Source organism: Tursiops truncatus, chromosome 10 (assembly GCF_011762595.2).
Source record: "Tursiops truncatus isolate mTurTru1 chromosome 10, mTurTru1.mat.Y, whole genome shotgun sequence".
Taxonomy (NCBI): domain Eukaryota; kingdom Metazoa; phylum Chordata; class Mammalia; order Artiodactyla; family Delphinidae; genus Tursiops; species Tursiops truncatus.
This window is the reverse complement of record NC_047043.1, coordinates 335,205-349,646: the sequence shown is the minus strand read 5'-3', so window position 1 is coordinate 349,646 and position 14,442 is coordinate 335,205. Positions and strand designations below refer to the sequence as shown.

At 40.9% G+C, this 14,442-nt stretch overlaps 1 protein-coding gene across 7 annotated transcripts in view; it reads left to right on the top strand.

Annotated features, from left to right (window-relative positions):
* The window catches only part of EXOC2 (exocyst complex component 2), a 155,465-nt gene that overhangs the window by 93,350 nt on the left and 47,673 nt on the right, over nucleotides 1–14,442 (top strand). For all 7 annotated transcript variants that reach the window (XM_019944989.3, XM_019944990.3, XM_073810234.1 and 4 more), the window contains exons 14-21: nucleotides 3,026–3,091; nucleotides 3,265–3,422; nucleotides 3,791–3,912; nucleotides 5,014–5,075; nucleotides 11,289–11,369; nucleotides 11,636–11,695; nucleotides 12,377–12,438; nucleotides 14,176–14,242. In XM_019944989.3, coding sequence (XP_019800548.1) covers nucleotides 3,026–3,091; nucleotides 3,265–3,422; nucleotides 3,791–3,912; nucleotides 5,014–5,075; nucleotides 11,289–11,369; nucleotides 11,636–11,695; nucleotides 12,377–12,438; nucleotides 14,176–14,242 — 678 coding nt within the window. The remainder of the gene's footprint in view (nucleotides 1–3,025; nucleotides 3,092–3,264; nucleotides 3,423–3,790; nucleotides 3,913–5,013; nucleotides 5,076–11,288; nucleotides 11,370–11,635; nucleotides 11,696–12,376; nucleotides 12,439–14,175; nucleotides 14,243–14,442) is intronic.

Sequence of the window (14,442 nt, the reverse complement as noted above, 5' to 3'; positions counted from 1 at the left end):
ACACAATTTACTTGGAATTTCTTATTTTTTCTTGTTGTAAAACTGTTTTGTTTTATTTCGAGTTCATCTGTTAAAAGATTTAGATGGAGTTTCCAACAGTTTAACAAATAGTTCTTCAGACCAGTCAAGGCCATGTGAGGTAACATATGTGAATCAAAACAGTGCGATCTAGCCGTTGGTCTTACCACAAAGTAGTTTTGGTCTGTGTGTGCAGGAAAGAGTTAAGGTTTTTAGCTAGCAAAATGGTTAATAGTAGGTTAAGATTTTACCTTTAGATATATTTTAAATGTAGTGTATTTTGAGGTGAAAACTTTTAAAGTATCCAAATAATTTTTAAACTTTAGGAATCAGCATTTTAAAAAATTGCATAACTCATAGTATGTAAATTACAGTGTCCTTTCTGTTCCAAAATTAAATTTTCTTTTAAAAGTAGGGCAAAGTGTACATAATTCAGCATGTTGGAGATGTTCAACTCTTCATCAGATTAAAACAATAAGTAACGATTTTTTTAACAATTGCAAGAGGTATGCCTTACAGGTAGTTCCCCTACCCTCTCCACTTCTTTTGTGTTTGGAGACAGGCCCTCGATGTTTAAATAGTTATTCTGTCCAGTAGGTGTCATCATGCGTGCATTAGCACCTGTTTGGTGGGCAGAATTGTTCTAGCAAAGTTTAACCTAAATTTTGGTATGATGTTTTTCAAACAATTGATTTTCACTCTTTTGATTCAAAAATATTTCACAGAACAAAGAAAGGACTGTGAAATAATCTTCCCCTTGAACAAGCCCATTGTATAAAAAATTCAGCGTTAGGTGCTACGGTAGATAAAACCAGAAAAGACCCCATCTGACGGGACACTTGCAGGTTTGTGTGGGCTTGACCCTTCCCGGGAACAGATGACACCTTCTTCCAGAGGCCCTTCCCATCCGTCCTCCACAGCACAGTGAGCCAGGGCTCAGAAGAACAACCAATAGGGTGTTGGCTCCGTTTCCAACCGTGTATAGAAAGAGAATGAGCTTTACTCTAAGGAGTTGGCTCGTGTGACTGTGGAGGGTAGCAAGCCCCAAAGTCCGCAATCAGCACGCTGGAGACCCTGCAGTTCCCAGCTGGAGGCCAGCAAACTCCGGACCCAGAAGCACCACCGTTTCACCTTGTTCTGCCCAGGCCTTCTGCGGACACCAAGTAGGCAACCTGAAATTCAAATTTGGACCTCAGAGGAACGATTTGGGCTGGAGGTGTAAATTTGGAACGGTGATCTTGAGATTTATAATAAGAAATATATATTTGATCTTGCTCACCCTTGATATTGTGACTTCCTAAGTGAGGAGTGGTAAAAGATGCCTTTTGTTGTGATAATGAGTGTCTCCCACCTGAGGATGGGGGCTAGTTATCTGGAGGACCAACCCTGTGTTTAGAGGGTAGGAGCTTTCAGTCCCACCCCCAGACCTCTGGGAGAAGGGCTGGAGGCTGAGTTCAGTGACCAGTGGCCAGTGATCTAATCAATCGTGTCTACTTAATGAAGCCTTCATAAAACCCCCAAAGGACACGTGGAGGTTGGGGAGAGTGTCCCACCTGCAGAGGGCAGGGGACTCCACCCCTTTCCCCACACCTTGCCCTGTGTCTCTTGTCTTTGTAGCTGGTCAAACTCCGACATGAGCCCCTCTGGTCATGCCTCACTGCAGCTCTAAAACGCTTCAGTTACTTCTCATTTGTCCTAAAAAGAATCAATTTCTGTAAATCCTGATATACAAAGAATTTTGATGGTTGTTGGCCAATGAACTTAGAAATTTGCTTATTGAATTATTATTGTGAATTTGGGGTTTAGTTTTTTTAAAAACTAAACTTAAATTCTTTTAAAAGCGCATCTCTACAAAGAAAAAAATGATAAAAGCTGCACGATAAGTGTAAATTAGCTCCGGAAGAGGTGTGTGTGTCTGTGTGTGCTGGCCTCTTCTGTCAGAGTGTCTGATACTTTGTTGAAGACGTCAGCAATCCTTATCCTTGTCTTACTCCTTCCCGTCAATGGTGTTGATCCTGTAGACCAACTCTCCACACTGTTTCTCTAGCTTATACCTTAAATAGAAATAGCATACCTTGAAGTATTTTAAAATTACCTTGGCATCAATGTCATAATTATTTATAATGCAGTTGTTCCTAAGTAAAAAGTTCTCTAACCAAATACACCAGTATTTTACCTTTAAGGGGTAACTTTTACATTATGTTGGTGAAGTATCTGAATTTTCTTTTACATTGTACCATTTTGTGATTACTTCGTCCTTTGGAAAGTTCCCTAAGTTTGCTCTGCTAGGACATTCTGTATAATAATATTTAGTTGTTAGAAAATTTGGTAATAAAAAGTTAACTGAAATCCAGTGGAACAGATTTCTCATTTAATCAGTGTAAAGTGGTCTTCTACACATTAAGGAGAAAGAAATCAGAGGAAAACATGGCCATCAGTAAACAGATAACAACCAATTCTAGAATACATTCCCTCCTAAATTAGACTGTGAGGCCCCTGGAAGAAGAGCAGTGATGTGGAATTTTTTAAAGTAAAATGCCAGCGCTAATGCTCATGTTCACGAGAACTGTCGGGAGGAGTGGAGCGGGGTGTCCAAAGGCGTCCGGACACTTGTCCAGAGCTTCTGCTCCTCTCGTTTCTGCACCCACTGCCCGGGAAGTGGTGCTGGAGCGGCATCGTGGACTGAATGCCCGTAGGCTTAACTGTAGAAAACTGTGGATGAAAACAGCGTGTGAAATTCACCTACAGAAAGTTTCAGTTTAATACTTAGGTTTATTTATGAGAATTGTACTTAAAGGTTTTAGGAAGATGAATAGCTTCTTGTTGGAATAAGAAGGGTTTTCTAATTGGTCATCCTTTAATCAGAAACTTAGATTACTTCTTATACATTCCTTTTAATCAAGTTATAACTATATTTCATGCTTTCTTTATATACAACTGCTAAAGCATTTCTTTTTTTTATAAATTATTTCTAAAGACAACTAATTTTTTTTTTTTAATTTTTAAGACTGCTGAGAAGTCAGGCCACATTGAAAGATCAAAGAATGTAAGGCAAAGACAAAATGATTTTAAGGTGAGTTAAGGATAGGTATGTAGACTTTTTCTTGGGGTAGGGTTTTCTCAAGCAAAGTGACTAGAGACCTTGATGTACATTGAAGACATTTGTCTTGTGCAGGCCGACTCTTCCAGTTGATTTAATCAAGTTGATACCTTTTAATGTAGTTTTGTTTGTTCATCGTTGTCTAGAAAATGATCCAGGAAGTAATGCACTGTCTGGTGAAGCTGCTCCGGGGGGCCCTGCTCCCGCTCAGCGTCACGGAGGGCGGAGGGCGGCAGTGCAGAGGCTGGGAAGTGAAGGCCGAGCTCTCTGGGCAGGGGCTCGCTCACGCCATCCAGACTCTGAGGTAAATGTGGGCGCGTTCTCCGGAAAAGGAGGAAACACCACACACTCAGTGTGGGATATGATTTTTAATACACTCAACACAGAATTTTACTGTCTCCTTTTGTGTCCACTGTTTCCCGTGTGTCACCTGATAACTAAGCTCTTAAACCTTGCTGGTGCTTTTGTCTGATGAGAATGTCACCTTTTTCATTGTTTAGTTCAGTGTCACTGTGATATCCCTGTGAATGGGCTTACTTTCTCCATGTTTTCAACATAACGCTGTAGCTTATAAGCACCATTGTGAATCGTTGTGGGATGGCCAAAATGATGTCTGGAATTGCTTCCAGATCCTGCTCTGCTGACATTTGTTTTGCTGTGTTTGTTCTACAGGCTTACTTACGAATCCTTGACTGCCCTTGAGATTCCTAATGACCTGTTACAGACGATCCAGGACCTCGTCTTGGACCTTCGAGTGCGTTGTGTGGTGGTCACACTGCAGCACACAGCGGAAGGTATGTTGAGAAAAACTGATGACATTGGCTAGACAACAGTTATTTGCACATGCCACCTCTTTCCAGCTTCCAAATCCTTAAAAACATTAAAGATGCTCTGATAGAAATCTGAGTATTTCAGACTGTCTTTAGCTGCTCAAGATAACTTTTTTCCTTTTTTGAAACTTTTCAAATCTATTTACTTTGAGATGCCAGACCATATATAAATTAAGATGGGTATACTTGAAAAATATTTAAGGATATAAGAACATCCTTATGGAAAATGCTAAGTGGAAAAAGTCGAATATAAAATATGTATAAAAGTATGATCCCAATTTTGAAAATATATATATGTATATTTAAAATTTTTAATTTAGAAATGTCAGCATAAAATCAGAAGAAAGACTGTTAACAGTTTCTCTTTGCCGTAGAAGTTATAGGTGTTCATTTTCTTTATACTTTTATAGAGTTTTCAGGATTTCTGCATATAGTCATAAACAATGAAGGTTATCTTTACAAAGCAGCCTTTTGGGTTATTAAACATTTTCAAAAACAATCAAGAATATTGTTGTGAAAGGCACAAGCCGTTGGTATCTGTCCCAAGGACTTTGCTGTAGGAAGGCTGTGTCTGCACAGCACCGGCCCCTGGCCCGGGTCGGGGCTGAGCCCTCAGGTGTGCACTGGTCGTGTTCTTCCCTCCGTGGGAATCACGTTGTCATCATCGGGAGCATACAGGACTGAGAGAGAGTCCACTTTGGTCATCAGAAATCTTAGGGGGAAATGCCGTGTGTCTTGTATTGTACCTGTTTAATATTATCAGGAGTGCTGAGTAACTACTAAGTTGCTGTCTGAAGCTGTCACTGAACCTAGCCCAGCATTCTCCAGATTGGGCTACACAGTAGACAATTTTATTTACATTAATGTTGTATTAGAAAAATCCAGTGAGTGATACACACTTAAATCCTTGAGTCTACCAGAATTATATTCTCTCCCTACTTTCACTGATTTTTTACAAACTTATATAAAACAATTAAAAACCATAACCTTTATGCATTTTTATCTCTCTGAAGTTCAGTGAGATAATTATAATAAGACGCGCTCGTGTACTTGTGTTCCCTGTAGAAGTAAAGAGATTGGCTGAAAAGGAAGACTGGGTTGTCGACAGTGAAGGCCTGACATCCCTAGTAAGTTTAAATTCTTTTTGGTGATTAATCATTAGTGTCTGTTATATTCAAAATAATTGATTTATTTTGATAATGAGCATATGCTCTCTATTGCAACTCTAAAACGTTTCTGGAAATGCAGAAGCAAACTTCTTAAAGTTTTCCTTCTCAGAGTCATTTTTGCTTAACACTAACCACAGGTATTTAAAACTGAGTAAAAACAGTGGATCCCCCTTTAGAGTGATCTTTCTTCATCCTGTGACTCTTAACTATTTTTTGTTGTGTTACATTTTTTAATGTAATTCTAAGTTACCCAGCAATTTGAATTTTTCAGAAAAGCACGATAGGAAACCAGTGCTGTTGCCGGGCCCTAAGGCAAAACAGGCAACAGCGAACTTCTCCAGACGCATGCAGGGGTCAGGTGGGCAGTTAAAACCATGGTCTGTTCGCTCTGGAATAATCATCTTTTCAGATGGGGCTTTGAGATTTTCAGAATCCCCTTGAAAATAGTGTTAGTGTTAGAGTTTGTGAGTTCTCGTGTTTTTGAGTCTGTCCCATGGATCCCACAGCAACCTGTATGTGGGTGTCAGGCAAGGTTAAAACATTCAGTGGCTTAAAGAAGAGGGCATTTCCTTTTTCTCCCCCACTAAAGAGGTTGGGACTGGTGTGGCAGCTTTGTCATGTAGTACGGGCAGTGTCCAGGGCTCCTCCGACTCCTGCTTTGTGACCCTTAGTGTGGCTCCTCTCTCAGGATGGCCTCATGACACGGGATGGCCACTGCAGTTCCAGCCACCACAGCCTTATTCCTGTCAGCAGGGAAGTCCAGCATTTTCCCAGGAGCCACAACTGACAACTCTGCTTACATCTAATTGGCCATAATTTATCCACGTGCCTACTACCCCTGTCTGCAACGGAGGCTGGAAAAAATGTAGTTTTTCAGCAGAGCACAATCCTGGCCCCAACAGTTTCTGCCTTACCTTAGTAGACAGGTACAGTGGAATAAAACGGTCTGACTTGCTCACATTCACAAAGTAGTGGGGCTCAGGTTGTTGAGGAGCAACCACCCCCTGTAACATTTCTTCATGTCCTTGAATTTGTGTGCTTGTCCACAGCCTTCCTCTGACAATTGGGGATTTTTTTTGAATTTTATTTATTTTTTTATACAGCAGGTTCTTATTAGTTATCCATTTTATACGTATTAGTGTATATATGTCAGTCCCAATCTCAGTTGGGGAATTTTTGACAAGTTGAAATTATTCTTTTCCTCCAAAGTTCAAAGTTCTTTCTTAAGTTAATACAAAGCTGTACAAGTGTGTGTTTGGAACAGCAGTGCTTACTTGCAAATTTTTGTAAATTAAATCATGCTTGAAATTAGGGGAATTTATTTTTAATAAGTCTTATAATTATATATGTATATTTTTAAATCTTATTATTATTTTTGGCTGCATTGGGTCTTCAGTGCTGCACATGGGCTTTCTCTAGTTGTGGCGAGCAGGGGCTGCTCTTCATTGCGGTGGGAATACTTCTCATTGTGGTGGCTTCTCTTGCTGCAGAGCACGGGCTCTAGGGGCGCGGGCTTCAGTAGTTGCAGCACACGGGCTCAGTAGTTGTGGGTCGCAGGCTCTAGAGCGCAGGCTCAGTAGTTGTGGCACACGGGCTTAGTTGCTCTGCGGCATGTGGGATCTTCCTGGACCAGGGCTCGAACCCATGTCCTCTGCATTGGCAGTCGGATTCTTAGCCACTGCACCACCAGGGAGGTCCCTGTAATTATATTTTAAAGGATTTAATTTTAATAAAAATTTGTTTTATTTGGTTTATTTTTCAGAAGTATTTATGTTTAAATACAAACTATCCTATAACTAAATATTGGGTTGGCCATAAGGTTCGTTCGGTTTTTTCTGTAAGATGCTCTAGTAGCACTTAGTTGTGTTTAACTTCATTTGAAACAATTTTGTTAGATTGTATGTGACACCTGTCATATCAGCGTGCATTTAAAAAAAAGACTTATCTAAATTGGTGAATTTTTGTGTAACTATTTTAATATTGAAGATGGAAGAAGAAGAGCAACATTTTCAGCATATTATGCTTTATTATTTCAAGAAAGATAAAAACACAACCAAAATGCAAAAAAAGATTTGTGCAGCATATGGAGAAGGTGCTGTGACTGATAGAACATGTCTAAAGTGGTTTGCGAAGTTACGTGCTGGAGATTTCTCACTGGACAGTGCTCCACAGTTGGGTAGACCAGTTGAAGTTGACAGTGATCAAATGGAGACATTAATTGAGAACAATCAGTGTTATACCACGCAGGAGATAGCCGACATATCTCAAAATATCCAAATCAAAATATCCAAATCAAGTGTTGGAAAATCATTTGCACCAGCTTGGTTATGTGGATTGCTTTGATGTCTGGGTTCCACATAAGTTAAGCGAGAAAAACCTTCTTGACCGTATTTCCGCATGCGAGTCTCTACTTAAACGTAATGAAAACGTTCAGTTTTTAAAACAAATTGTGATGGGCGATGAAAAGTGGATACTGTACAATAATGTGGAACGGAAGAAATCATGGGGCAAGTGAAATGAAGCACCACCTACCACACCAAAGGCCGGTCTTCATCCAAAGAAGGTAATGTGTGTGTGGTGGGATTGGAAGGGAGTCCTCTATTATGAGCTCCTTCCAGAAAACCAAACGATTAATTCCAACAAGTACTGCTCCCGGCTAGACCAACTGGAAGCAGCACTCCATGAAAAGCATCCAGAATTAGTCAGCAGAAAACGTATAATCTTCTATCAGGATGATGCAAGACCACGTGTTTCTTTGATGACCAGGCAAAAACCGTTACAGCTCGGCCGGGAAGTTCTGATTCATCTGCCATATTCACCAGACATTGCACCTTCAGATTTTCATTTATCGGTCTTTACGTAATTCTCTTAATGGAAAAGAACTCAATTCCCTGGAAGACTGTGAAAGGCACCTGGAACAGTTCTTTGCTCAAAAAGATAAAAAGTTTTGGGAAGATGGAATTATGAAGTTGCCTGAAAATGGCAGAAGGTAGTGGAACAAAAGGGCGAATACATTGTTAAGTAAAGTTCTTGGTGAAAATGAAAAATGTGTCTTGTATTTTTACTTAAAAATCAAAGGCACTTTTTGGCCCACCCAGTATTTAGAGGAAGGAGGCGTAGAGCAGACGGTACCACCCAGCACAGCAGCCACTTGGCACAGCTTCAGACTCCAAAGAAAGAAGATCTCAACTGTCTGTATTGACTACATGTTGAAATAATTTTTGATATATTACACGTTATAAACTAAAATTTAGGTTTTTCTTTTACTTTTCTTATTGTGGTTCCTGGAAAATCTAAGATTACGTACATGACGTGTGTTTGTGGCTCACACTGCACTTGTGTTGGGCGGCACTGGTGTGGAGGGAAGGCCCTGTGCTGCTTCAGTGTCTGGTCTGGTTACGTCCTCAGTTCTGTCTCAGTAGCCGTGGCATCTTCAGAAGCCACTTAACCTCTCTGCCTCTAGTTAAAGAAGCAGAATGCTTGTTCACAGTGGTGTTGGTTACGATTAAATGAGATGCTGTAGAAAAAAGCTGTAATACAAAGCTTTATACACATACAGAGAACTTTAATTTATTAAACTAATACTTGTAATACTGGGACCACTCTGATAAAAATACCTTAAATGTACGTAAAGCCTTACTATTATCAAAGCTCTATCCTATGCCCCTGTCATCCCTAATTATCACAGCAGGCCTGGATGGCAGGCCAGAGACATCGCTGGACCAGCACTGCTGAATTACTGCCCCAAATGAAACAAGCCAGGCAGAGCAGACAGCACAGCCCTGACCCTGGGTTCTTAGTACCAGCTTCAGGTCATCTTGTGCAAAGAAAAAGATGTGTGTTCAATTTGAGAAAACGGAGCATCTGTTTTCAAGGATTTATGTTCATTTAAAAAAAAAAAAGGACAAAATATGAACAACTTAGTCATAAAATAGGTATTGGCTTCAGGTTAGTGTTTTTTGTACACGCAGTCTAGTGTGCGTGTGTGATGGCTGCAAATCTGGATCCCCAGTGTGTGCGTGTGAGACAACAGCCACATCTAAGGTTGTTTGTTTGTTTGTAGTAGATAAGCCCCCATGAAAGTCCTTCGAAGTGGTTACTGTAGAGGCTTGTTTCTAATAAATTTAAAGTTTGTAACATGGTAAGATAGTGTATCCATAGCGTAGCTGGTCTCGTGTTTGGTGACGCACAAGCCAGAGATCTAAAGCCACTTACTGGTGATTTGGTGCCAGCCAGTGTGTCTTATTGGACGTTGTTGAAGAAACGTGCTAATAATCCCATAGGCCTCTGGGAGCTGAGCCTGCTGTCAGCTGTGGGCACAGACTTCCCGTGAGAGGGAAGGTACATCCAGGCTTAGAGCAATGTCCAGGGTCCAGCTTTGAGTGTTTACCTAACATCTGAAATTCTCAGGTTTTGAACAGAGAGTCAGTTGTCTCAAAGGCTATTACATACACTACTTTACATTTTCTTAGCATTTACATAGTACTGATCCCGTTTGTTTGAAATAAGGATGTTTTTCTTTCCCTGTGAGTCCTTATCAAGTTAAAGAAATGCACATGAGCTTTGCCCCCATGACTGTGCTTTCAGCTGAGTGTCTGAAACAGCTCGTTGGAGAGCATCCTGTTTTCTACTCTAGTTGAAAATGTTTTCTGCCTTTTTTCAGTTTGGATAATTCTGAGAATTTTCTCCTTTCAGAATAACTGGAATGATATATGATGTTATAATCAGCAGCTTGGGTGATTCACTGACAAAATGCAGAGATAGTGCCTGTTCTTTCTTTTCAGAAAAAAGAAATCGCAGCTATGTAGACTCATGTGCTCCCTTTCCCACTGGCAGTGCTCTCCGGGCTCTCTGTTCACATTCTAAGGCAAGACAGTTAGGAAACAGCACAGGAACACTGAACTGCCTGCCATTGGATTTGGGGTTGAATTCCCAGTGTTATTATTGTAACATCTTAGATTTTCCTACCTTCTGGGGCAGGTAGGTGGGTTCGTAAGGCCGGTGTCTACCAGGACTTTACTTTCTGTAGGCGGTATTTTCTGTCACATCCATCCCTGCCCCTGCCCCCGCCCCCGCCCCCGCCCTTCTTTCTCTGCACTTAAAGACTTTTGCATGTTCTTTATGGTGCCCTCTGGTGGCTCCAAAGTGCAGTATTAAAATGACATTAAGTTGAGGTGCTATTAGTTTTCCTTAAGCCTGGATTCCTTTTTGTGAGAGAGTAAACTTGTCTCTCTTTGGTTTGTATACAGGTGTGTCTTTTTTTCTGTTCGATTTTTCCCTGAGTTCTTTTAGTAATTGAAGCAGATTTTGCCCAGAGCTGGTTCAGCTGAACTGAGCCTTGCCCTGCCCCGTGCAGGCTCTACCAGGCTCTGGCCCGTGGTGGTGACTCGGCACGTCCAGGCCCCTCCTGTCTCTGTCCGGGGGCGGCCCCTCTTGCCCTTGGTCTCAGCTTGGATGTTGTCACTGGCTCAGGGGCTTCCCCTGCTTAGGGCAGAACCCCTCCATCAGTTTTCCTCTGAGTGCCCGCTTGTTCTCTTCATGGCCCCTACTCTACTTTGCAGTCCACTTATTTTATTTCTGTACTTTTTTTTTGTAGAAGTGACAGTTTTGTCGACTCCATCCCAGAATGTACACGTAACGGGAACACGTGTCACCGTCCCCTGGAGTGGGCCTGGCACGAGGAGGTGTAGTTAGGGCTCATTCAGACTCATCCTGAAGCCCATTTGTTGGACATATTTTCAGGTTTCATTTCTGACTTGATGGGCATAGAAGGTGACCGTAGAGATGGTTGGAATGAAAGGTCGGCCTTCCTCTGGGTCATCATACTAACGTCCCCTGGGAGATGAGGAAGGCCCGGGAGATGGAGCTCGTCCCAGAGTATGTTACGTCTGCGCTTCATCCCGGCATCTGCCTCTCAGGAGAGTAGAATTTTGAAGAAAAATTCTCATTCTACCCAACTTCTATTCTAATTGAATTAGATGTGCTTCCAACTGTCAGGGTTCATGGTCTTTAAATATCAAGTGCAGAACATGCCAGGTCTAGGTCCGGGTGGCGGGGAGGCTGTGTGTGTCTCCATCCCTTTCCTCACGTCTGGAAATCTGGGCATCAGGGCCGAGTTTGCTTCTGCTCGGGGTCTGCATGCCCAGGTCCTGTTGCTTTTGTCTTCTGCAGCCATGCCACTTTGAGCGCTGCGTGGTGCACTCCCTGCAGTCGCTGCGAGAAGTCCTGGAGTGCAAGCCCGGAGAAGCCAGCGTGAGTGTCTGAGAGCAGCCGTCTGCGGTGGGGGCCGGGCAGCCGGGGACTCCCCTTGCAGGTTTGGGTCACTGCGATGCCAGAGCTGCTGCCCTGTCACTCAGGCCACAGTCACTCGGCCCGAGGCCAGCTCTCCATTCCTGTCCCCTTTCAGAGTCAGGTGACCCACGCTGGACACACTTTCCCACATGTTAACTTCTTATATCGAACTTCATAAACAAAAAGTTTTCTTAGCCAAGTACAACAATTCTCATTCTTCCTTACAGGTCTTTCAACAACCGAAAACCCAGGAAGAGGTTTGCCAACTAAGCATCAACATCATGCAGGTACTTTGTAAAAGCACTGATGCCCTGAAGCCTGAAATAATGCGAATTATTAGTCTTCCCTCCTACTCATAATCAGTGTATAGCAGATATTAAATATGGATTCTTTTTTCCTTCTTGTCTGAGAACATAATAGTTTATGGTAAATAAGTTCAAGGTAAGATTAGTTCCACCTTGCTTAGCAGTACCCCAGTAACTCATTTTTATTATGCTCCCCTTTTTTGTGTTCTCACAGTACTTTGTGTGTATATATCTGTTAGAGCACAGATTAAATGACATGACAGTTGTTTATATTGTACCTAGAGCACCAAGTTCTTTGGGACCAGTGCCTTGTGGGCACATAAACCCAGTTGAACGCATGAGTGAATGAGTGAGAGGAAGGAAATAAAATACATTCAAGAACTTAACAATGGGATCAGAACATAGGTGCTTTAAATGTTTTTATCACTTGGCATTATACGTTGGGATGTGTGTTCCCAGTGCTTACATACTTCTGTGTGTGTGTGAATGTATACTCTATATATGGGACATACAGTCTATCCACCTACAGAAGGTATATATGCATACACACCACTTAATAGAGACACACTGTATTTCTGGTTATTTATGTAAAATTATCTTTAATGTCCAAATAGATTAGTATCTAAGCGTTCATACCACTGAAACGTCTTATTTTTGACTTAGGTTTTTATATGCTGTCTGGAACAGTTGAGCACCAAGCCTGATGCCGATGTAGATACTGCACAGTAAGTAGAGCTGAGAGTAGCCTCACCGATGCATTTACCAGGATTGAAAATACAGGCTTTTGTTCTGTATTTGGTCTTATACCCTGGGGCTTCCAATAAGAGAGAGCAAGTAGTCATATGAATTATATTTTTATATATTTGGCCTGTATTCTTTCCACAATTTCTTCATCTTCTGAACTTGTCTCACCTTTCCTAGGGGCACATTGAACAAACTGAGCACGCAGTTAGCTTACTGATTATCCAGAGGAACAGGCTTTATAAATAATAAAATAGGGAGTTAAAATGCGCGACTCCTCGTTGAGAGCTGTTGTGGTTCTGGTGCGGGGGGCTACCCTGGCACTCCTGTTGAAGGGACACTGTCTGGGCCATTCTAGGTTAGTTGAACTCCAGAGGACACATCTCTATTCCTGATATTCCCAAATCCATGTGATAATTCTTTTATAATGCTGCTCTCTGGGATTTTTTTTAAACCTACTTTTTCTGACTGTTTGGCATGTGTAACTTCTGTGTACCTAAGGTTTATGCTCTCTGACACAGATGATACTGAAATAAATGCCTCTTAAATCTATAACTGACAACTGGAATTTTTTCCATGTTTGTCTATTTCCATGTTTACATGGTTTTTGCCTCTCAGTATATAAGACACTTATCTCTCTGAGACCTAATAAATATTTAGTTATTCTGGTTTTTCTTTGATTTTTATATGTTTATTAGCACATTAATTTACCAGGAATTTGTATTGTTAATCAGTTTACTGATGTTTTGAATTAAATAAGTCTTGTCTTCTTGTTTTGTTACAATTTCTGTGCCTTACATCATTGAATTCTAATATGTAGTGAAGGTATTTCTGAACTTTATCTGCGGTTCTGTTCGTTCACAAATGTTTCCTATCAGTGTTTGTTGTTTTAATTATCAGTAGTTTTGTCTTTTTGTTTTTGTTTTTTTTTGAGAGGGCTTCTCACTGCTGTGGCCTCTCCTGTTGCGGAGCAGGGCTCTGGACAGCGGCCATGGCTCACGGGCCTAGCCGCTCCGCGGCATGTGGGATCTTCCCGGACCGGGGCACGGACCCGCGTCCCCTGCATTGGCAGGTGGACTCTCAACCACTGCGCCACCAGGGAAGCCCAGTAGTTTTTTTTTTAAATGTTTTTCAGATTGTTATCCTTTTATTGCTTCTTTATTTTAAACTTATTTTATATTTTTATCTATTTAGTCTTCCATATGAATTCTAAAATCAGTTGGTTAGATTTAAAGAAAAGGAATCCTGCTAAGGTGTTACTTGTGATTCTGCTGTATCTGTAATTAATCAGTGGATCTTTGGTGTTTCCTCCCCTGCAGCTTTCTGTGTCTGGTCACTTGTTAGGAAATTAACTAATTTCCTAACTCAGCTCACCTCAAGTCATTTACTATGAACGTGAGCTTGAAAAAATCCCCTCTAGATTCTGATGGGCAAAAACATTTCAGTTATGAGAGTCTATACCTAGAAATTAAATTATTGGGAAGACCCCAAAAGCACATTTTATGTGGCCCATGTTAATAGATAGTCCACAGTGTCTACTTTGAGCTGTTAGGTGTTAAATATTAAAAAACAGAAAGTTATATGATTTTTGACGAAGAGGTTTTAAAGTCAGGTTTACATAGGTTTCATTGCATTTTTTATTGAGGTATAATTGACATATAACATTATGTTACCATTTTTAATTTTAGTGCTTTAACTTGTTCTCTTACTTTTCTATTCAGTCTCTCCGTTGATGTTTCTTCTCCTGATTTGTTTGGAAGTATCCATGAAGACTTTAGTTTGACTTCTGTAAGTAAGATCATAGATAATTAAGATGATAAATAGAAAGTAAAATGTCATTTGTTATAAAACATGTCATTATGACTGTTTCACAACTCAGTCTAAATTATTAATACTTTGTTACCACATTACTGCTGTAGCATGCTACTCTTACTTTGGAGCTGTGTTTTATTTTGTGAAAGTTTTAGTAAAAATACAATTTTGTAAAT